At 45.9% G+C, this 24,123-nt stretch overlaps 1 protein-coding gene and 1 pseudogene across 5 annotated transcripts; both read left to right on the forward strand.

The window, feature by feature from the left end:
• Positions 1-1,813: 1,813 nt before the first annotated feature.
• Positions 1,814-22,725, forward strand: ACP7 (acid phosphatase 7, tartrate resistant (putative)). 5 transcript variants are annotated; one of them, XM_033129335.1, is made up of 13 exons: positions 1,814-2,650; positions 3,816-4,032; positions 8,931-9,131; positions 9,409-9,591; positions 10,500-10,623; positions 10,860-10,922; positions 11,018-11,132; positions 11,224-11,331; positions 11,420-11,477; positions 11,565-11,632; positions 11,754-11,825; positions 15,057-15,194; positions 16,495-22,725. In XM_033129335.1, exons 2-13 carry the CDS (start codon positions 3,912-3,914, stop codon positions 16,558-16,560), a joined length of 1,317 nt encoding a protein of 438 aa, XP_032985226.1. In that variant the 5' UTR covers positions 1,814-2,650; positions 3,816-3,911; the 3' UTR covers positions 16,561-22,725. The 5 variants fall into 5 exon arrangements, with proteins under 5 accessions (XP_032985226.1, XP_032985227.1, XP_032985225.1 ...); XM_033129336.1 differs by having other exon boundaries at positions 1,814-2,359; XM_033129334.1 differs by lacking the exon at positions 1,814-2,650 and adding an exon at positions 2,751-3,038.
• On the forward strand, positions 21,246-21,344 carry LOC117035663 (uncharacterized; annotated as a pseudogene).
• Positions 22,726-24,123: the final 1,398 nt, after the last annotated feature.

Genomic DNA, 24,123 nt, shown 5'->3' on the forward strand with positions numbered 1-24,123 from the left:
TGCAACTAGCAAATGGCTGGTGTACAGAATATATGAAGAACAAATCCACTTAAAAAATGGACAAACCAATAGCAAATCGGGCAAGATACTTGAACAAGCACATCACAAAAAAGGATATCCGAAAGGGCAACATGCAAATGAAATTACTCATCAGGGAAATGCAAATTAAAACAACTATGAGCTATCACATCCACCAGAATGGCTTAAAATAAAACACCTGACATGGCTAAGTGTTGGCGAGGATGTGGAGCAATGAAAATGCCTCAACATAGCTGGAGGGAGGAGAAGAAATTATTACAACTACTTTGGAAAACTCTTTGGTAGTATCTACTAAACATAAATATATGTATATACCGTATATACCCTATGACCCAGCCATTCTACTCCTGGCTTCATACCCATGAGAAATGGTAACGTGTATATATGTTCACATTAACATTGTGAGTGTACTAGAACAAAATACGTACTAGAATGTTAAAAGCAATATTATTTGCAAGAGCCAAAAAATAGAAACAACTCAAATTTCCATCGACAGTGGAAATTTACATAAAAAATGTATACAAATTTACATTGGTATATAAATAAATTGTGGTGTAGTCCCACAGTGGAATACTTATATCATGTGGAAAATAGGCAAACTGAAACTCCTGTATATGGGGAGGCATACTTAAACCTAAATCAGATAAAAGTCAGGAAGCAGGAGGTAACTGGTGGAAAGCTAGTAAGATTTGTTTCTTCACCTGGGTGGTGGTGACACAAGTGGATTCCTTTTTCATAATTCGTTAAGTGAAACATTTATGTTTCTGGTACTTGTCAGTATGTATGTGATATTTCACAATAAAAAAGGTTTAAATAATGTAAAAATGACTTAGAAAAGTAGGTTCACTATAGCCTTTTTTTACAAACTGGACAGACTAGATAGCTTAGGTACAATAAATAATTGGAAGGAATGTGTGTGGTATTTGCTCTGTGCCTTATTTAATCATCACAACAAAGGTAGTTACTATTATTATCTGCACTTAACAGATGGGGAAACTGAGGTATTGTGAGGTATGCTGAAGCTACATCTAAACACAGGCCATCTGGTCCCAGCGTACATACTCTGTTCACCACCGCAAGAATCTTCTCTCTAAGGAATGGACTAAGAAATCGGGAAGTGGAAGTATATTTCTCAAAACACAAAGGTATCTAAAAAGAGAAATTAGAAATCGTTCTATGGCTGTCCTGAGAGTGGGGGAGGGGCCTTAAGTGAGCTATGAGCTTTCATCCACCACATCGGGTACCAACAATTCCAGTGGGGCCTCTTAACCTGAGTTGGCAGATGGAATTCAGGGACTGCACAAACTTGGCTGGGAAAAACAATGACCTCTTTGCTTTTACTATCCTTTAACCCTGCAGTCCTCAAAGTGTGGGATGGGAAACCCCAAGACCTTTTTCAGGGGTTAATGCGATCAAAACTGTTTTATAATAATACTAAGATATGTTTATCCTTTTCACTCTCCAAAGGCTACCTGACCTGTAATGACGTCATTGCTCTGTTGGCTAATGGAATGCATACACTTGTATTCTTGTGTTTTAAAAACTCTCAGTTTTCTTTATTTTTTTATTTTGAAACTTACTGTAAATTATAGTGACATACAGTGTTATAATACTTTCAGGTGTATAACATAGATCAGTTTATTTTCTTACGTGGTCAATATTAATAGAACCCACATATACAAAAGCTCTTTGCGGTCCTCAATAATTTTTAAGAAGGTAGAAAGTTTAAGAACTGTTGAGGTAATTGAAATTTTGCATGTCATTCTGTCATGGGATGGGGAAGTGGGAGGGAAGGGGGTTGGGGCATAGGAGGTGTGAGGAACAGACCCCAGGACTCTTGGTAAACTTTGGCTTTGTGATGAGAAGAAATCACAGATGTTTTCAAATCCCATTACAGTCATTGCAGGACTCTTAAACATCTACACACTCATCAAAATTTCTAAATTACCATAATTTGAGAACCTGCCATTAGATCTCGGAGTTTAATATATTAAGAAAGAGGCACATATATTACTGTTTCACATATTTGTTTTAAAAATATTTGTATATTTGTAATTCAGACTTTTCTTGCTGCTCCAGGAACACCCCTAATCTAAGCATGCTTTGTGGGTAGCTGCTCACAGCCCTTTCCAACAGCTCACAAAGGTTTACAAATATTCACTTGCTCCCTCTTAGGCCCCAGGGCAATTTCTGGAGTTCACGCATTAATAATAATAAAAATAACAGCTGTTTCTTATCCAGCCCTTACTCTGGGCCAGGCCGTATTCTCAGCATTTAATTTCATGTGTCAACTGGTTTGATCCTCACTACAGCCCATAAGGTACGTACCATTATCGTCTTCGTTTTACAGGTAAAGAATCCGAGGCCCAGCGAGTAATCCTCCTCAGACGCACAGCTCGGAAGCAGCGCTCATTCCAGGATTTTGATTTTGTGTTTCCAGCGTGCTCGGGGTTCTGGGGAGGAATCAGTGGGCTTAGCTTGGAGAGGGAGGAAGGCGGAAGGAATTAAGAGGAAGATGAAGCCGGCGCGACCAGAGGGAAGGGGGATTCCCCCGGGTCACAGGCGCTGGTGCCAGCACATCTGGGTACCGCGGGATGCCGCAGGACCAGAGGTGGGGATCGGTGTCGATACCCTGAGGGTTTCGCAGCCGCGGGGTGGGGCGCCTGGGGGACGAGAGCAGCCTTACCTGTCCCGGCGCTCACCTGATGGCCAGCTTGGAGGTGGCGGTGGCGGCGTACCAAACCTTCTTGGGTCCCCCTTCTCACGCCCCGCCCTCGGGGTGGGGGGGTGGGCGAGTGGGCGTAGGGCGCCCAGGACCGGCCGGACCTGTGGGACCCGGGGCCCGGGCTGTCTGCGGATCCTGTCACTTCGAGAAGGCAGGCTCTTCCGGGGCTGGGACGGCTGTGGGCGGCGGGATGCCTCGGTGCCTGCAAACTCATAAATACCGCAGCTGCACTATTGGCTGGAGACGCGCGTGCGGGCAGGTGGCGCCCCGGAGGGTGAGCCGGGGACCGGGAAGGCGCCCCCCGCCCCAGCTCGGGCCTCCAGGCTAACGGCCCCTCCCGGCTCTGCCCCGGCAGTTCAGGGAACTGGGGACCGAACCAGAGCGGACGGGAAAGGGCTGGGGAGAAGGGGGATGGGTATACAGGTGCAGGGATGGGGAAGCAGGTGGAGGTGGGGGGCGGTGGGCTGGGGGGACTGAGGGTCACAAAGGCAGACAGGATGGGATACTGGGGAGCAAGCAGAGAGGATGGGGCCGCTCCAGGTAGGATGGATTTCTGGGGGACCTGGGGATGGAGTGGAGGACTGAGGTCACTAAGACCAAAACAGAAGGCTGGAGGATGGAGTGAAGTGATGAGGTCCCTGAGGGCAGGGTGGAATGCTGGGGATCTAGGAGAATCAAGTAGGAAAAACGGGGGTTAAAAGCAGGATGGAATGCTGGGAGTGGGGTTGCCAAAGGCAACTTCCTGCATGAGCCCCCACCCCCTCTCAAACCTCTTGCGCTGAGAGTGAAACTGCAGTTAAGAACCAGGCTTCTGGAGCCAGCACTCCTGGGTTCCAAACGCCATCACAGTTGAGCTATGCAACTGCATCACGCGGTTGCTCATTTCCCTCCTCTGATACGGGGCTGTTGATCGCAGTGGCCACCCCCCGGAGGAATGTTGTGAGGCTCCCCTGAGTTAATCTATGCAAAGTGCTTAGCACGCAGTAATGCTCAGTAAGGCTCAGAGCGTTGGCTGCTCAGTAGTGATGGTTATTTTTTGCTTGCTCTCCAGCATCTGGATAAGCATCCTCGAAAACCTCCTATCCTGCCTCTCTCCCAGTGACACTGCCTGATCCCGGTCTATTCTCCACCCTCCCACCCCTCTACCATGTGCCTCCTTCATCCCTGCTGGTCCTGCTGCTGTCTGCTCCTATTTTTCTCCCTGGGAGTCCAGGGGGTCCCCAAGGATCCCAGTGCTGCCCCCGAGCAAATCCACCTGTCCTACCCAGGTAAGTGTCTGTGACCTCTCTGAGGACATTTCTCAGTGTGGCTCAGAGGTTTGAGACTTTCAGAATCCCACACTGATTGCTGTGGGACCCTAGGCTGGTCACTTGCTCTTCCTGAGCCTCAGTTGTCCGCTTCTGTTAAATGGGGATTACCAGCAGTGGCGCGTCTGGCTGGGCAATGATTCTGGTGTTCTCCAAAGGAGGCTGCCGTTGTCTTTGCTCATTGTGTCACTGTTCATTGTGTCCCCACAAAGCTGCCTCCTGATCCTTGATCAAGATGTGGTTGTGCGCTGGGGAGGTAAGACCTTGGTCTCTGGGCCTTCTGCACTCAGACTCCCTGGGTTTGAATCCCAGCTTACCTGCTATGTATGTAACCTTGGGCAAGTGACTTAACCTTTTTGGCCTCAGCCTCCTTATCTGGACAATGGGATAATATTAGTAGGACCTCATAGTGAGGAGTAAATGAGATGTTACCTGTGAAGTGGCAAAATGGAGCTTAGTGCATAGCAGTGATTTTCACACGTGTTTGTCTCAGGACCTCTTTCTTTGCATAGCTAAAAATTATTGAGGACCTCAAAGAGCTATGGTTTATGTGAGTTATACCCATAATCTTGGCCATACTAGAAATCAAAACTGAAGCTTTAGAAATACTTATTGTTATTTAAAATGAATGATAATAAATGCATTCTGTATTAAGGTAAATAATATTTTTCACGAAAAATAACTATACAAAGTAATCTAGTGAGAAGAGTGGTGTTGATTTAGATCTTTTGAAGTCTTTTGAATGTCTGGAGACAGCCAGAGTCTCCTCACATCTGCTTCTGCTTCAGTCTGTTTCAATGTGCTACTTTGAGTAATGTATATGAAGAAAATTTGGTCTCACAGACATGTGATTAAACAGGGAGGATTTTAAAAGGAGTTTCAAATAATTGTGGCTATTCTTTTTTGATACTGCACCAAAACTCAACGCTTTCTTCCTTTCCTTCCTATCTCCCTTTTTCCCTCCCTCCTCCCTCCCTTCCTGTCTAATTAGTTTAGCTTTCTATTTTGAAATAATTTTGGACTTATAGAGGAGTTGCAGAGAGAGTACAGAGTTGCTGTACACCCTTCACCCAGCTTCCCCTAATGGTCATTTCTTACGTATCCACGGTACCATTGACAAAGCTAAGAAATTAACACCAGTATCGTATTACTAACTGAACTATGGATTTTTTATTTTTTGGGATTTCACCAATTTTTCCACTGTCTGTCTTTATTTTAATCCAGGATCACACATTGCATCTAGCTGCCATGTACCTAGTCCCTCCTATCTGTGGCAGTTCCTCAATTTTTCCTTGTTTTTTGTGTCCTTGACACTTTTAAAGAAGATAGTTTCTTAAAAGTTAGTTGCAATGTGGACTCTGAAACCCTGTGAATGAACTGGCTTTGGCATTTGCTGGCACTTTGACAAAGCACTTTGCCTGGGGGTCTCTGTAAAATGGAACAGCAATAAAATCCATCTCACAGGGCTCCTGTGAAAATCCAGTGAGATCACAGCTGTCCTTTGGCTTACACAATAATAGTGGCAAATATACTTTTTGACTGAATGCTTCAGATGGATAACTCCATTAGCCTCATATTGGACCTTAAGATGTATGTACTCCCATTTTACAAAAGAGTAAACTGAGGCACATTAGATGAAACGTCTGACCGCAGGTCACACAGTCTGGAATTTGAACACAGGCAACTCAAGAGCCCACAGTATTTATTTTAAAACTTTACATTGTGTGCTAATTTTAGATTTAACAGAAAGTTAGTAAAAATATTACAGAGTTTCTTTATCTCCCTCACCCAGTCTCTCCTAATGTTAACATCTTACCTAACCTTGGTACAATGACTAAAACCGGCTACATTGGTCCAACACTGCTAACTAAACTACAGGTCTTGTTTGAATTTCACTAGTTTTTCCATTGAGTTATTTAGTCATTTAGCATTTAGTTGTTGTGTCTCCTCAATCTCCTCCAATCTGCCAGTATCTTCTGCTTTCCTTACTTTTCATGATTTTGACAGTTTTGAGGAGTGAGCAGTTAATTTGAAGGATAGCCCTCATTTTGGGTTTGTCTGATATTTTGTCATGATCAGAACTAAGTTAGGTGTTTTTCTAGCAAGAACAAAAGACATGTGATATTGTGGTCTTCTTAGGGCCTGGTATCAGAGAGTTCATGACGCTGACATGGCTTATGGCTGTTACTGGTGATGGTAACTCTCATTGCTTGGTTCAAGCGGTGCCTACTGGGTTTCTCCAGACTAAAGTTTTTATCCTTTCCTTTGTTGTTAATAAATATCTTTGGAGAGATTCTCAAGACTACAAAAATCACGTTTCTCCTGAAACTTTCACCCACTGATTTTAGCATCCATTGGTGGATCTTGTCTGCAACAATTATTAACGTGGTGTTTGCCTAATTGTGATTTTGTAAACTTCTAATTCCCTCTCTCGATCTAATTGAAATTTTACTGTAAGGAAAGCTGTTCCTTCCCCCCTCCATTTATTTATTTATACAATTATTTATTTATATCTGTATGGACTCATGGGTATTTACTTTATTCCGTGGATTAAAATCCAGTACTATTGTTATTTATTTTGTGTCTCAAATTGTCCCCAATTTGGTCTTTTGGGATTCCTTCAGATTGGCTTCTGGGTTCTTTTAACAACTCCCCATTATTTTTTGAGCACTTCCTTACTTTCTGGCATCACAAATCATTCCAGGCTCATCCTGTTATTTCCTGCCTCATCTCTGGAATCAACCACTTCTCCAAGGAGCCTTGGTTCCTTTCATTGGAGAATGGGTATTTAGAAACCAAGATCTGAGCACTAGGTGTGTTCATTGCTACTAAAGTATCACTGCTTTTAGGTCCTCTCATAAGCAAACCTGCGCAACACAGCAATATGTTGATATGCATATATGCACACATCTATATCTATCTGTATCGATTATATATTTCTGGATCTATCTGTATATTTATTAAATACCATGAGCTCATACTCATACCTCTGATTTCAGTCCAACAGCAAGGGTTTATTTTCTCCTTCTTCTCTCCTTGTAACTTCTTTCTCCAACACTGAAAAACCTAGCTCCCACTATCTACAAGACTTTCCTTTGTTCAGTGCTAGTTTAGGCATAGAGCAGTTTCAGCATTATTTGTCCATGTCCCTGTGGGAATACTTACTGGGTGATGGCACTTATTTGTAGTCCTTTTTCTCTGTCATTTCACAGTGGCCAGTCAAGACCTATTTCTCATGGTTATTTTTCTTCCCCAACCCTTTAGTGGTTACTTTATTCATGTTTTAATATAGTTATGTCCATTTATTAGTATTTATATTCCATATTGGCTTCTCCTCACATCCTGTGTAGTTTGTTTTTTTATTTTTATTTATTTATTTTTTTACTGGGGAACAGTGTGTTTTTTCAGGACCCATCGGGTCCAAGTCAAGCCGTTGTTTTCACTCTAGTTGTGGCGGGCGCAGCTCACTGGCCCATGGGGGAATCGAACCAGTGACCCTGGTGTTATGAGCACTGTGCTCTAACCAACTGAGCCAACCGGCCGCCGCTGAGTAGTTTTAGTTGTTAGTTTATTTGGGGGGTATATGAAGGAAATATGAAACATTACCATAGTTCTAGGAATCAGAATTATACAAAAAAGATAGACTCAGAGAGGCATCCACTCTTCTCATTCCTACTATCCCGTTCCCCCTTTTTTTCCCATTCCCCCTTCTTTTCCCATTCACCCTATGTAAGTAATCCATCTCTTTAGTTTCTGGTATATCCTCCCTGTATTTCTTTTGTACAGATGAGCAGATCCCTGTGTATTTTCTTACCTCCTCTTCCATGAAGAGTAGCTGACTATAGATACTCTTATGCTTTGCTTTTACAATGTTAACTGTATGTCTTGGACATCATTCCACATCAGTTCCCAGAGCTTGTCCTCTTTCTTTTTGACAGCTGCATAGTGCTCCACTGTACAAATGTTATAGAGTTTATTCAATCACTCTCCTATCTCTGGGGGTTCAGGTTGCTTCTGATATTTTGCGATTACACACGGTGCCGCAAAGAGAAACCTTGTGCACGTGCATTTTCATGTTGCTGGAGGAAGAACCCATGTTCTTAACATTGCACTATAACTCGTGGTATTTTTAAAAGCTTAATTTGGTTGCTAATTTTTAAGAAGTTGGAGCAATTATTTAAAAGTCTGCATTTATATATCTATGCCCCTGGGACGTAAAAACCATCACACAAAGATTTACTCTAGAAGTTGACAAATTTAGTGGCACTGGGCCTGCTCCTTGCATGGCAGCTATCATCAGAGCTGAGCAATGGCTGCCCTTTTTAGACCAGCCAGGCTCTATAGTTTGCCACACACCCCATCATTCCCTACTGCCTTCCTCCTTACATCTGGCCCTTGTCTCCATTTATATTACCTAGCTGTCCTCTAAACATCTGAGTTTATAATTCCTAAATGATATTATGTATGTAACATGTTTGGCACAAGGCCTGCAATTGTAAATAATGATATTAATAATAATTATCCATTTATTCACATAACCCTAACTGTACTAGGTATTGTTTCAAGTGCTTTACTTATATTTATTCATCTAAGCCTCATAGCAACCCTACAGAGTAGATACTATTATTATTCCGTTTTACAGATAAGGAAACTGAGTCTCAGAGAGGTAGTAACTTGCCCAAGGAAAATACAGCTTGGAAATGGCAGAGCTGGGATTGAATTTAGGAAGCTCCACAACCTGTGTCTTAACTACTGCCTGTCCAAGAGCTGTTAATTATTGCCCCTCCTTCTCTCTGCCCAACACCCCCTGCCCTGCGCAGGCCTCACTACCCAGGCTCCTTCTGTTCTTTTCTGCCCAGGTGAGCCAGGCTCTATGACTGTAACCTGGACCACATGGGTCCCAACACTCTCTGAAGTGCAGTTCGGCGTTCAGATAACTGGGCCTCTGCCCCTCCGGGCCCAGGGCACCGCCAGCCTCTTTGTGGATGGGGGCCGTCTCCGGCGGAAGCTCTATATACACCGAGTCACGCTGCGAGGGCTGCTGCCAGGGATCCAGTATGGTGAGAGGGGTCCCGGGTTCAGGTGTTGAGGGGGGAGTGGGAGGAGGAGTGAGATATCAGCTAGACGCTACCACTGGCAGGTGGTATTTATTTGCAAGCCTATTGTCTGAGACCCCAGGATGAATATGGAAGGCACTGGGGACCTGGGGTGAGGTAGACAGAGGGGCATGGGTCAGACCCATTTAACCCCCTTCCTCCTCCCCCCACCCATTGAAGATGGGGGTGGGGTGGAAGAGACACCCTGGGGGTCGCTCCCTGACTGTGACCTTTCCCTCAGTTTACCGCTGTGGCAGTTCTCAGGGCTGGAGCCGTCGTTTCCGCTTCAGAGCCCTAAAAGATGGGCCCGACTGGAGCCCCCGCCTGGCTGTGTTTGGGGACATGGGGACTGACAACCCGAAGGCCCTACCTCGGCTGCGCAGGGACACCCAGCAGGGCATGTATGATGCTGTTCTCCATGTGGGTGAGGCATCAGCAAGGGTGCGCCCGGAGGTATGGGGGGGTCGGGGTTTGAGTGGGAGGTAACCCAGGACTACGGAGGGGATTGGGGCAGGGGCTCGTGTGGCTCTGAGGGGATGGGGGATGAGACTGGCCATGGAGATGGTGTCTGGGTTACCAGACTGCCCAGGTTAAAATCCCAACTTCAACCCTGAGATCTGTGCGCATTGGTTTCCTCCTCTGTCTTATTATTAGAGCTAAGATGAGTCTAGAATTCACAGGACTGTTGTGATGACTAAATAAGTTGATATTGCCTGGCATGTTGTAAGTGCTCCATACGTGTTAGTTATTATCATTGCTGTTGTGACTTGAGGGAACAGGGAACCAGATGAGTGGTGAAGACTGGGGCTGAAACGGTTCAAAGCCGTAGACTCTGGAATCAGACTCCCAGGGTTTGATTCCTGGATCTTTACTAACCACCTCTGGGACCTTGGGTGAGCACATAACCTCTCTGGGCCTCAGTTTCTCCACCTGAAATGGGGATACTAATCACACCCACCTCAGAGGGTGTTTTGAGATTCAGGTGATCAAGTATGTAAAACATTTGGAACTGTGCCTGGAACAAAACCAGTACCGACTATGTCAGTCTGTGTTGTGTTTGTGGGGGAGGACAAGCTGGTGGGCAGAGATGCGGCTGCTGTGATCCGAGCCCAGGAGACCAGCGTGGTCCTGTGGGGGTCTCCGGGACCAGAGGTTCAGGAAACACTTCCAAGTGCACACGTGGGTGGGTGTGAGGTAGGTTTCAGAGAAGTGGGATGGCTCAGAGGCCAGAGGTTGCCCAGCTCACACCTGAGCAACCAGGTCTCTCAATTGTGGCAGAAGCAGAGCTGGGTCTGTGTCCTCACTGTCCTCTCCCCACCGCCCACCCCTCAGGAGACTTTGCCTACGACATGGATCAGGACAACGCTCGCATCGGGGACGAGTTCATGCGGCTCATTGAACCTGTGGCTGCCAGCCTGCCCTACATGACGTGTCCTGGGAATCACGAGGAGCGCTAGTGAGGGCCAGGGGCTTCAGGGTGGGTGGGCCTGGGCCCTGCCGGGGAGAACGGCTGTGTCCTTCTTTGTGTCTCTCATGCTCCTGAGTCTCTCATGCTCCAGCGCTCATTTGTGGTAGTGAGAGGAAAGGAGAAGAGGGATGGGTTGAGAGCCGGATTCAACCTGATGGTGGGGAGATGGGTTGGGGCCAGGACACCCAGACCCTCCTCCCATCATTTTATTCCCTTTTATGCAGCAACTTCTCTAACTACAAGGCTCGCTTCAGCATGCCGGGGAACAATGAAGGCCTGTGGTACAGGTAACCTGGAGGGGCTGGGGGACTGGCCTCCCTTCCCTGAAGATGGGAGATGCAGAGGAGACCCCATCTCTGACCTCTGCCATTTGACCCCTCAGCTGGGATCTGGGTCCTGCACACATCATCTCCTTCTCCACTGAGGTGTATTTCTTCCTCCATTACGGCCGCCACCTGGTAGAGAGACAGTTTCACTGGCTGGAGAGAGACCTCCAGGTAACCTGGGTAGAGGTCCCTTTCTGCCGCTTGGACCTGCCTCTCCTCCCTGCCCCGACCCCAACCTCTCGCTCTGGGCCCTTCTCTCTAGACAGCCAATAAGAATCGGGCAGCCCGGCCGTGGATCATCACCATGGGTCACCGGCCCATGTACTGTTCCAACGCTGACATGGATGACTGTACGTGGCATGAAAGCAAGGTGAGGACTCGCTCCCTGGGGGCAAGGTGATGACAGCCAGGCAGGGGTCTCCCCGACTCACCCTCACCTCCTTGCTCCTCCCGCCCAGGTCCGCAAAGGCCTCTTCGGCAAGTTATTTGGATTGGAGAATCTTTTCTACAAATACGGTGAGTGACCTGGGAAGCTCCCCAGCCCCAGGTCCCATCCCGTCTCTCCTGGATTCAGGGGCCTGACTCCCACTTGCTCTGTCTCAGGGGTTGACCTGGAGTTTTGGGCTCACGAACACTCGTACGAACGGCTGTGGCCAATTTACAACTATCAGGTGAGGCTCAGGGAGGGCTGAGGGGCCCTGCGCTGGTATCAGTGGGACCCTGGTCAGACCTGGTCAGACCCTCCGCCGTGGCCTGGTGTGATGCGCCCCTTCCCCGTGTCCCCTTCTGCAGGTATTTAACGGCAGCCGAGAGATGCCCTACAACAACCCTCGAGGCCCTGTCCACATCATCACAGGATCTGCCGTGAGCGGGGCGGGGAAGGGTGCTGCTGGCTTCTCTCCTCTTGCTATTTACTGAGGGTTGAACTTGTACCGCCAGCCTGGGTGCTGCGTGCTTCACACGGTCGCTGTCACTAATGCGACTGTAGAGCTTAGGTATGCCTCATAACGCGCCTATTGTCCAGATGTGGAGACAGAGGCTCAGGCAGTGAAACACTTGTTCAAAGTCAAAAGTTCAATAGGTGGCAGGGGTTGGGGGCTTGCCTGGGTTACCGGATGGATCCAGGGACAGAGGGTTTATTATTATTATTGTAACTGAGCCACAGGCTTTATTCACCGGCCACCCGCTTTCTCACTAACGACATTTTTCTGGTCCAGGATCCTACATGTATTTAGTTAACATGTCTCCTTGGTCTCCTCCAATCTGTGACAGTTCCTCAGTCTTTCCTTGTCTTTCATCCTTCACATATTTGCAGACCCCTGGCCAAGTGTTTTGCAGAATGCCTGTTGAATTGGGTTTATCTGATATTTTCTCATGCTGAGAATTGGGTTACGCATTTTAAGCAAGATGGTCACAGAAGTGCAGTCGTGTCATTTCAAGGGATCCATGAGATCAATGTGTCTCATCCTTGGATTCTCTGACCTGTTGAAGGAGGTGTGCTGGGTTCCTCCACCAGAAAGTTATAATATCTCCCTTTTTAATGAATGAATATCTTGGGGAGATCCTTTTAGACCATGCAAATATCCTGTTTCTCCTCAAACTTTCACCCACTAGTTTTTGACTCAATCAGTGAGTCTTCCTGCAATGAGTAGTAGTGTGGTGTTCTACTGGTGTCTTCTATTTTCCCCATCCCTAACTAGATTTATTCATTAGAATCTTCCTGTGAGGAAGAGCTGTCCCCTCTGCCCCATTTATTTGGTTAGTTAGTTATTGACTTGTGGGTACTTATTTTATTCTGTGGGCTATGATCCAATACTATTATTTCTGTTGCTATTCAGGTTGCTCCAGCTGTGACCTTTGGGAACTCTTCAGGTCGGTCCCCTGTTCCTTAGAGTGCCTTGTTGTTTTGTGAGCGTGTCCTTACTTTTTGGCACTGTAAGGTGCTCCAGAATCATCTTGTGTTTTCCCTGCCTCCACCTTGGAAACTGTCACTTCTGCAAGGAGAGGAGGCTTATTTTTTAAGCTGATTTTTATAAATTAGCAAGAACTTCTTGTGATAAAAATTCAAACAGTACAGAGGGCACGAGGTGAACCCCACCATCCACACCCCTTCTTACTCCCACTCTCAGTTGTTCTATCTCTGAGGTGGCATTTTCGAATGTTCCGTGCATGTACAAATGAATAATTATCTAGATAGAGATGTGTTACTGCATCATCCACATTTTTCTTTTTAAGTGTGTTTTTCCAGGACCCATCAGCTCCAAGTCAAGTAGTTGTTTCAATCTAGTTGTGGAAGGCGCAGCTTACAAACCGCAACCTTTTTGTTAAGAGCACCGCGCTCTAACCAACTGAACTAACCAGGTGCCCCTGCATCAATCACTTTTCAAAAACAACTTGGATCATGTTTCATACCCTAGAGATTCCCAACCTTGGTGAGTGTTAGAATTACCTGGGGGAGGTTTTAAAACTCCAATGCCTGGGCTCTACCCCAGGCCAAACACCAGAATCTCTGAGGGTGGAACCCTGGCATTGCACACCCCTGGGTAGTCACATCCTGGAGCAAGAAATAGAATGTTCTCAGCACCAGCTGGCTCTTCAGGCCCATAGGTGATCACTATTCTGATTTTATCAGCACAGATTAGTTTTTTCCTTTAATTTTAAATTTTAAAATGATTTCAGACTTATGAAGACTTCCCATATCCCCTTCACCAGGATTTTCCAAATGTGAACATTTAGCCACACTTATTTTAATCTCTTCGTCTCTGTCTGTCTGTCTATATAAATATATGTGTATACATTTTCTTATTATTTCGATCCAGTGAGGAGTAAGTTGCAGAAATACGCCTGTCTGTATTTCCTAAAAAACAAGAACATTCTCCTATCTCTCATCACTACAGAATAATAATCAAATTAAAGTGGTTCGCATTGATAATACCTTATTCTTATCTAATCTACAGATCTCATTCACATTTAGCCGATTGTTCCACTTGTGTCCTTTAAATCAAAGCAAAGCATTTTTTTTTTTTTCCCCTGGCTCAGGATCTAGTCTAAGATCACATGCTCTATTTCGGGTCTTGTCTCTTTAGTTTCCTTTAATCGGAAACATTTCCCCATTCTTTCTTCATGTTTCATGACCTTGAAAAATTTGAAGAGTACAGCAAAGTCGTTTTGTAGAATATCCATTAGTTTGGGTTTGTCTGATGTTTGCTCGTGATTAGATGGACGTTACGCCTTTTTGGTAAGAATACACAAAAGTGATACTGTGTTCTCAGGGCATCCTACTAGGAGGCACAGGGGATCTCTTTAACCCCTGTAAGCCTCAGTTTCCCATTGTGTAACTGTGGTGTGGATCTGTCTCATTGCTGACGGTGTTCACTTCCGTCGCTCAGTTGAGGTGGTGTCTGCCAAGCCTCTCCACCACACTCACTCTTTTCCCCTTTATAATTAACAAGTGTCTCCTGAAGAGATACTTTGAGACTGTGCAAATAACCTTGTTATTCCTCCAACTTTCACCACTAGTTTCACCATCCATTGATGATTCTTGCGTCAGTCAGTTATTACAATGATGGCTGCAAATTGGTGACTTTTCAAGCTCCCTTATTCACTTGCCGTTCTACTGTAAGGACGAGCACTCCGCCTCCCCCAGCCATTGGTGATTTTTAAAAAGCTTTCTTGGAGGCTCTATGGTGCAGTGAGGGTTGAGACCCACCAGTTTCTTCTACTCTGTGAATTGCATTTTCCTTTTAACGATCCATCTTGGCCATCTTTATGTATCACCCTGCTTTGTGACAGCTGTGCTATAATTTACTTAACTGACTCCCACTGATGGGCATTTGGGTGGCTTCCAGCTCAGGGCTTTTACAGAAAATGCTGCAGTGGACAGTCTTGTACAGCCATGGACTTTCTAGAAGACTTGGGCACAGGAAGCCTGGCTGGGTCAAAGCATTCAGTTGTAAGCATTATTGAAGTCAAGTGTTAACCAATTTTGTCTTCTTTGGGGGTGGCAGGGTCTTGGCCTGTCAGGTTGTTTCTGCTCCCCTGCGGATCCCCCGCCCGTCTCGGCCCAGGGTCTGAATGACTGATTCTCTCCGGTAGGGTTGTGAGGAGAAGCTGACTCGCTTCACCCTCTTCCCACGGCCTTGGAGCGCCAAGCGCGTGAAGGAGTATGGGTACACACGGCTACACATCCTCAATGGGACCCACATCCACATCCAGCAGGTGTCTGACGACCAGGTCAGTGAGGGATGCCAGAGTCAACTACCTGAGTAGCTAAGGCTCAGTGTGCTCTGAGGCCAAGTGGTTAAAAACATAAACCCCAGGGCCAGAAATCCAGGGTTCAAATCCTGCCTCTGCTACTTGCCAGCTGGATGACCTCAAGCAACTTACTTATCTTTGAGCCACAGTTTTCCCATCTGCAAAATGGAGACATTTAATAATTTCTACCTCACATGATTATAAAGGGTTTGAATGACTTATGATATATAAAATGCTTAGAAAAGCTTCTAAAACACCATAGGTTATATAGAACTTGTTAACATGAAGTAGTGAAAGAAAAAGATAGGTGGTGGGAGGTGGGTAGAGAGAAGCCAATAACGTGTGTGGTCCTGGTGGCTTACGGTTAGGTTAGGTGGACCCAGATAATCATGACTCAGCTTTGTTTATTTTGTCATTGTAATTTTAAAATAATGGTAATAAGTATGATTTGTTGAGCACCTATTGTATACTAGGCGCTGGGCTTTTCCTTTTCTTTTCTTTTTTTGTTTTTAGGTGTGTTTTTCCAGCTCCAAGTCAAGTAGTTGTTTCAATCTAGTTGTGGAGGGTGCAGCTCACAGTGGCCCATGCGGGGATGGACCGGAAACGTTGTTGTTAAGAGCACCGCGCTCTAACCAGCTGAGCTGACCGGCTGGCCCTAGATGTGTTGTATTTAGTAGCACTTTAATCACCACAACAATCCCATGGGGAGGATTTTCTTTCCATTTTACAGATGAGAGAAGTGAGGCTGAGAGAGGGGAAGTCATTTTCCCAGGGCCATACAGTTGGAGGGTGGCAGAGATGAGAGCTGACCCCAAAGACCATGTTCTTTTTATTACAAATAACTACCTTTTGTTGAATGGTGCATGCACCAGGGGCAGGTGTTTGTGTGTATGATCTCATTCCATTCTCCCGAGTTTATAGAACATGGAAGTTAGGATCAGAGTCGGGTCATGTGCTTAAGGCCACATAGACTGGCTGCAGTGGAATTAAAGCAAAGTTTGACTCCAGAATTTGTGATCTAATAACGATAGTCTACACTTACACTGTCCTTGCCATGTGCCTTTGCCAAAATCTCATTTAATCCCCACAACATCTATGAGGTAGGTACTATTAGTATCAGCCCCACTTTGCAGATGAGGAAAACAGAGGGTCAGAGAGGTCTAGCAACTTGCCCAAGGTCACACAGCCCATCAGGGCAAAGCTGGAATTTGAACCCAGGCCACCTGGCTCCAGAGTCTGGGCTTCAGCCCTTATACTGTCTCGTTTTTGTTCCTTGCAGGATGGGAAGATTGTGGATGATGTCTGGGTGGTGAGACCTCTGCTCAACCGGATGATGTACCTCTAGGGATGGGGCAGCTTTCATCAGGAACCCTGGGCCTTGCTGCCTTGGCTGGTGTGACCATCACTGCCCAGGCCCACCTGGGAAGTCAGGGCAGGCCTTGACTCCTCTGTTCTCCTGAGGCCCCATGTAGCTGGATGCAGCTTGAGGGCTGGGGCAGCTCTCCCCTCCAGGAGAGGTGGAGGTCCCGGTTGGCTGTGTTGGAGGGCAGGTGTGGACACAGACACAGACATAGACACAGGTGGGTGGCACAGCCCTGCCCTCCTGCATAGCAATGACTGGGGAGGCAGCACCCATGGGGCCTCGGGAATAAAGAGGCTTAATGGCTGTGGCTCCATTGACTCTGCACTTCTGCTGGGGATGCCCACTGGAGCACCCCTCTCCTGCCTGCAGGGGCAAGAGGCATCGCCAGCCCCAAGTCAGCATGGTGGTCATGGCCTTCATGACACATGGCCTTCAGCAGGCGGCGTTGGTGACTTTCTCCCCATTGGCCGTCCTTCCATGTGCCAATGGCCCGAAGAGTGATAACAGATTTCCCTTTGTGCCTCAGTTTCCCAACCTTCTACTGACTAATCCTGGAAGGGAAGTGTTAACACTCCGGCCTCTCAGCTAGGGCAGCTGACGAGAGTTAGGTGCTCGCAGACCTGCTGTTTTCCTCCTGTTTCCCTCTTTCCTGTTTCTCCTCTTCCTTTCGTTTATTCAACCATTATTTATTGAGCACCTACAATGTGCCAGGCTCTGTTCTTAGTAATGGGGAGACAGCCATGAAGGGCACGGAGACCTCTCCCTTGTGGAGCTGACATTCTATCCAGCATGTCAGCCAGGGAACACAATAAATAAGTAAAATGTATAACAGGGAGTCACTGTTTAGTAATAAGTGCTCAGAAAAATCAGGAAAGGGGGATGGAGGGGAGGGGAGGCAGTTGCACTTTTTACAAGGATGGTCAGGGACGCCTCACTGAGAGGCTGACATTTGACCTGAAGGAGTCTGAGGGAGGAGCCACGTGGGCAGTGTTCCAGGCAGAAAAACAGCCCGTGTAAAGGCCCTGAGACAGAAATGTGCCTGCCGTGTCAGAGGATCAATGGGGAAGCCAGTGCAGCTGGAGCAGAGAAAGTGAGGGTGAGATGGAGGCAGGGCAGTGATGGGGGCAGATTAAGTGGGGGTCTTGTGTGCCACGGGAGGGCTTTGTCCTTTATCCTGAGTGAGACGGAGCCACAGGAGGGCTCTGAGGTGATGACAGACATGATCTGACTCCAGGAGTCCTAGGCAAAGGCTGAGGGCTTCCCCCCAGGGAAGCCCATGAGTTCCAGTTCTGCAGGCTGACCTCATATCTATTCTTCTCTCGTGCTGTGCAGCGTCAGCATCAGCCTCCTCACATCTGATTTCCACCCTCCCCGCCCAAGGCGCACCGGCTCCTGGCAGTTTCTCCAGCATACCAAGATATTTCTCACTGTAGGGCCTGTGCATTGGCTCTTCGTCCTCTGAATGCCCTATCCCCAGCTCGTCTCAGGCTGGCACCTTCTCAGCCTCAGGTCTCAGCCTTCCCTGACAACTCCAGATGAAAGAACTGCAATCACTCTCTGTCCTGTCCTGTTTACTTCATTTCTAGCTCAGCATTCTACAGTTCTCTCATTGATTTGTTAACTGTTTATTGTCAATCTGCCCTGATGGGCTGGGGCGGGGAGGGAGGGGGTCTCTGAGAGTGGAGACCAAGGCCATCTTGTTCATTCCTGGGTCTATCATCTCCACCAACCCCTCCCAGACCCCCTTCTCAGGCTGGGCTGGGACCCTGGCCCCCCGCCCCATTCTAGCCCTGCCCATCCTGGGCCTTCACTGTCTGGGGGTGTGTCTGTCTCCACCACTGCACTGTCAGCCCAGAAGGGTGTTGTCCAGGGCTTGGTCCAGCCCAGCCCAGCACAAGATAGATGCTTAATAAATATTTGTTGCCTTAATGAAGGCCATCACATGCCAGGCTCCAGGCAACGCCGGGGACGGCAATGAATCAGTGTCAGTCAGACCCTGTGGGAGCTTGCAGGCAGGCAAAGAAACAGTTACCCAACACAGGTGACACGCAGTGAGGGAATGCAGCAGAGGGGTGCACCAAGCTTGTGAAGTCACCGGCTGGGGAGCCATTCACTGCATGGTGCAGCCAGACCGAGCAAGTACCCACGTGGGCCTAGCCCGTTCTGTCTGGGCCGAAGGAGACTGTGAGCATGGCCAGGCAATGGGTCCACAGGGAGCAAAGGGTGGCAAAAGCCAGACAGAAACCGGGTTCAAATGTCAGATCTACCACTTCTGTGGGATGTGGAGTCACCAGCCCTCTCTGAAGCTCTGTTTCTTCATCTGTAACAAAGAGTGATCATACTTTGTGGAGTTACTTTGGGATTAAATGAGGTTGAAAGCCCAGGTATTGTCCTTGACTCCTCTTTTTCATGTCCTGCATTCAATTAGCTAGTAGATTCTGCTGGCTTTATCTTTGAAATCTATCTAGAATATGTCCCCTTTGCCCACCGACAAGGTACCCGTCCTGGTCCTATTCACCTTATCTCTCAGCTCCTGCCTGGTGTCCCCCTGCTCCTGTTCCTGCCTCCACAGTCTGTTCCCCACATGCAGCCAAAGGGACCTGTGGACACCTGCATCAGATCATGTCCCTCCCTTGCCTGAGCCCTCTCGTGGCTCCATCTCACTCGGGGCGGGGGTGGAGGGTAACCAGAGTCCTCCCTGTGGCCCACCCCACACAAGCTGCCCTCATCTCCCATAGTCGCCCTTGCCCTCTTTTCCAGCCACACTGGCCTCAGATCTATCAGGTTACCCTCCAGGTTTGCACTGGCTGTTTCCTCAGCCTGGGACTTGTCCCCAGGTACTCACATGGCTCCCTCTCCACCTCCTTCATGCCTCAGCTCAAATCTCACGGAAAGACAAGAACTTCCCTGCCCACCTGTTTTAAACAGCATCCCACCCCCCAGCTCCCCACCCACCCTCACCTCCCATCTCCTTTCCCTGTTTTTCCTTCAGGCCATTTAGGATTCATGACCTACTATATAGATACATGTTTAATTATTTATTCTTTATTTCCTCCATCAGAATGTGAGCTCCTGGGGTGCATGGGTTTCTGCAGGTTGTGTTCATTCCTTCAGCCTAGTACCTGATACATAGTAGTTGCTCAACAAACATTGGTTGAATGAAGGGAGGGAGGAGAAATACAGGTGTAAATGCTTAACACAGTACCTGGCACTGAGGGAGCATGTAACAAATAGTAAGGATGACGGTGATTTAGGTGAATCAGATAAAGGCCCAACCCTTGGGGCTCCCACTGTTGGGTGCGCAGGAGACAGGCACGTATAGCTGGTTGCCACACCTATGATATGTGACATGCACAGGAAGTGACAGGTTGCAGGACCCGAGATCCTGAGGCTTCTGGGAAGCAAAGTTTAGCAAGGCTTTTGGAGGCTACACAGATACATGCCTGGCAGAATGGGGGCGAATGCTCCTAGATGGGGCAGCAGGGCCCCAGGGAGAGCACATGGGGTGGCTGGGGATCTGTGCAGAGACAAAAAGGGGGAAGCTTCAGGTCTCTGGTTTCATTCATTAATGAATGTTTATTTACTAAATTCCTTCATTGCTCTGAGCAGCCAGAAATGGTTTCTGTTGATTGTAACTAGGAACCATGAAAGGCCTATGCACCTGCTATGACGCAAGCGCTGGAAATACTGTGGTGGCCCAGATGATATTTTGCCCCTTGTGATGCTTAAATTCAACTGGGGAAAGTAGAAAAGAAACCCTGAAAACAAACTATCACACGGTAATTACAGGTGATGATCAGCGCTGTGAAGAAAACACACTGGGATTGATGTGGGATAGTAAAGTTGTTTTAGACATACTGTCCAGGGAAGGCCTCTCTGAAGTCACATTTGAATCAAAATATAGGGAGTTGGTTAAAGCAAAGACCTAGAAGAGTGATCCAACCAGAGGGACCAGCAAGTGCAAAGGTCCTGAGGCGGGATTAAGCCTGCGTGTTTGAGAAACAGCCATGAGGCCCAGGTGGCTGGCATGGAGTAAGTAGAATTGCCAGGTCAAATATGGAATGCCCAGTTAAATTTGAATTTCAGATCAACAATCAATACATTTTTAGTATGGGTATGTCCCAAATATTGCATGGGATATACTTATACTAAAAAATGATTTGGGTTTGCCTGAAATTCAATTGGCCATGCTGTATTTGTATTTGCTACATTTTTATTGCAACCTCAGGAGTGAGCAAGGGAGAAAGTAGCGGGAGCAGAGGCCAGAGGACAAGGAGACGCAAAAAGTTCCTTTCTGGAGCCTGCACATATGCACAAGGAGACAGGATGCTCCTTGTGAGGGTCCCGATTATATGGGGTCCCCATTCCCTAGGCAGTGTCCCCTCTTCCCAGCCCCTTCCTCCCTCCAAGACATCCCTCCAGATCTTAGCTGCGCTTTTTTTTTTTTAGCAAATTTTAAAAATGATAATATCCTTATTTTTCTTCAGGGGAGAAAGTAACACACTCATTATTAAAGCAAACAAGCAAATTTAAACCATGCAAAATAAAGAAATAATGTAGAACCAGAAATTTCCCCGCTGTCCCATTCCTAACAGCGTCTAGCTTTGAACGTTTTAATATTTTTCCTTATAACCTTTGAGTTTTAAAAAATGTAAATACTATCGTGCTCACTTTGGCAGCCAATGTACTAAAATTGGAGTGATAGAAGATTAGCATGGTCCTTGCGTGAGGATGACACACAAATTCATGAAGCATTCCATATTTTTTCATTTGGCAATATATACAAATATCGAATCATTATGTTGTACACCTGAAACTAATATAATGTTATATGTCAATTTAAAAAAAAAGGAAAGAAAATACTGTCATATGATATGGGCAGGTTTGTCAATTGTTTTTCTTTCCCACATAAATTAACATGGGCATTATATCACCTCTATGCTGGTGGTATTTTTTCATTTTTTTAACATAAACTTTATTTTTGAAACAGTTTTAGATTTACAGAAAAATTTCGAAGATAGTACAGCGTTCCCAGAAACCTCATACCCAGTTTCCTCTATTATTAAAATGTTAACCTTACATTTGTTATAATTAAGGAACCACTATTGATATATCATTATTAACTGAAGTCCACACTTTATTCTACTGCATTTAAAAATGTTTAAAAAAATGTTTAAATATAACTTCATTAAAATGTAATTAGTACAATTAACTTCATGCTTTGAAAGTGTACAATTTGAAGAGTTTTGACAGATGTGTATTCCTATGAAACCACCACTACAGTCACGATTCAGAATATTTCCATCTGAATTTCCCCCCAATTTCCCTCCTGTCCCTTTGCAGTTAATCCTTCTCTCTGTCCCTCAGCCTCAAGCAATAACCAATCTGTTGTCTGTCACTGCAGATTTACCTTTTCCAGAACGCTGTGAGTAGAATCAGATAATATGCAGCCCTTTGGGAATGGCTGCTTTCACCCAGCCTAACACATTTGTAATTCATCCATGTGTCCTGCTTATAAATAGTTCCTTCCTTTTTATTGCCAGGTAGTTGTTCCAAGGAATGGATCTACTGCAATATGTTTATCTGGTCACCAGTAGATGGATATTTGGGGTTGTTTCCAGTTTAGGGCAATTATGAAAACAACTGCTATGAACATTCCTGTACAAGTCATTGTGTGCATATGTTTTCCTTTCTCTTTAGTAAATATCTAGGAGTAGGATTGCTGGGTCCTGTGCCTTCGCATTCTTTTTGTGGCTGCATCGATGTATTCTGTGACATATTTGGAGCTTTGCTCATCACCTTATTTTATGTCATATTATTTATTTGTTCGTGTATTTATCATCTATCTCTCAAGCATTTGTTCTCTGAAAAATAAGAAAAATGGCAAGGAGACTGGACCCTGAAGCCAGGCTGCCTGTGTGACTTTGGAGAAATTACTTAACCTCTCTGTGCTTCAGTTCATACATATGTAGAACAGGGATAACAACAGTGCACAGGGTTGTTGTGAGATTAAATGAGGTAGAATATGAAAGTGCTTAGTACAGGGCCTGCTATATAGAAAACACTTATACTAGGGCTGGCCCACTGGCTCAGGCGGTTAGAACTCCATACTCCTAACTCCGAAGGCTGCCGGTTCGATTCCCACATGGGCCAGTGGGCTCTCAACTACAAGGTTGCCAGTTCGATTCCTCGACTCCCGCAAGGGATGGTGGGCTGTGCCCCCTGCAACTAACAACAGCAACTGGACCTGGAGCTGAGCTGCGCCCTCCACAACTAAGACTGAAAGGAGAACAACTTGAAGCTGAACGGCGCCCTCCACAACTAAGATTGAAAGGACAACAACTTGACTTGGAAAAAAGGCCTGGAAGTACACACTGTTCCCCAATAAAGTCCTGTTCCCCTTCCCCAATAAAATCTTAAAAAAAAAAAAAATGACAGAGTAGTCTTTAAAAAAAAAAAAGAAAGTACTTATACTATATAGAATATACTGTTACATAGAAAACAAATGTTTGTAGTTATCATTATTCACCATGCTTGGCACACAGATGGCATGCAATGAATATATCTGTTGAATGAATTTGAGCAGTCTTTAAGAGAATCAGCTTTGAAGTCAGACTTCCTGGTTAAAATTTCAGCAACCTCCTCCTTAGAAGTGGTGGAACTTTGCTCCACTTCCCCCCACTCCCATGCCTGTTTCCTCATCTGTTAAATGGGGCTAAGGAGCCCATCTTATAGATGAGTGATGAGGATTTGACAAGATCATGTAAGTAAATTGTTTAGAGAGGGTCTGGCATAGAGAGCAATGAAAAAATTGAGGAGGAACCTAAATGTGCGAGGATAGGGGAATTAAGTACAATGTGATACATCAAAATTAAAAAACAATGGTGATAAAAAATGCTTACTAAAATAACACTAATGATGAATAGCTGCACATTTACACCTTTGCCTATGTCTTTCTCTTCCTTTAAGAACAATTCCTAGAAGTAGATTTATCAAAGGGTGGACAGCATTGTTAAGTCTTTCGATGGATGTTGCCAAAAGCCTGCCTGCCCCAGATCACAGTTCTACAAGTGAGGTATGAGAGTGGCTGTTATCTTGTATTTTTATCAGCACTGATTATAATACTTAAAAAATATTTTTGTAAGAGATAAAATAAAAAAAAGGGAATCTGTTTCATAGTGTTCAAGAACAAAATTCCACTGAGTAAATTTGAGGATCTAATTGGCTTTATTAAGTAATTCATGAATTGGGCAGCATCCCATCTAGCAACAGAAGGGCACTCGAATGAGTTGTACACAACGGAAGATTTTTATAAGTAGAAAGAGGGTGGGACTAAGAAGTTGAAAGAGTGGATTATTTCAGGCAAGGACACATTCCTTAGGGAAAGGCTGGGGGTCTTATCAGGCAGATTACCTCACTAGTGTGGATCGGGAAATTCCAGATCGATTGGTTTAAAATTCCATTCGTGGGAGAGGCTGAAACTGCAATTAGGTTAGTTATTAAGTTTTAGTTTGGTGACTTGGCTTAGCAAAATGACTCCATTTT

Source organism: Rhinolophus ferrumequinum, chromosome 15 (assembly GCF_004115265.2).
Source record: "Rhinolophus ferrumequinum isolate MPI-CBG mRhiFer1 chromosome 15, mRhiFer1_v1.p, whole genome shotgun sequence".
NCBI lineage: Eukaryota > Metazoa > Chordata > Mammalia > Chiroptera > Rhinolophidae > Rhinolophus > Rhinolophus ferrumequinum.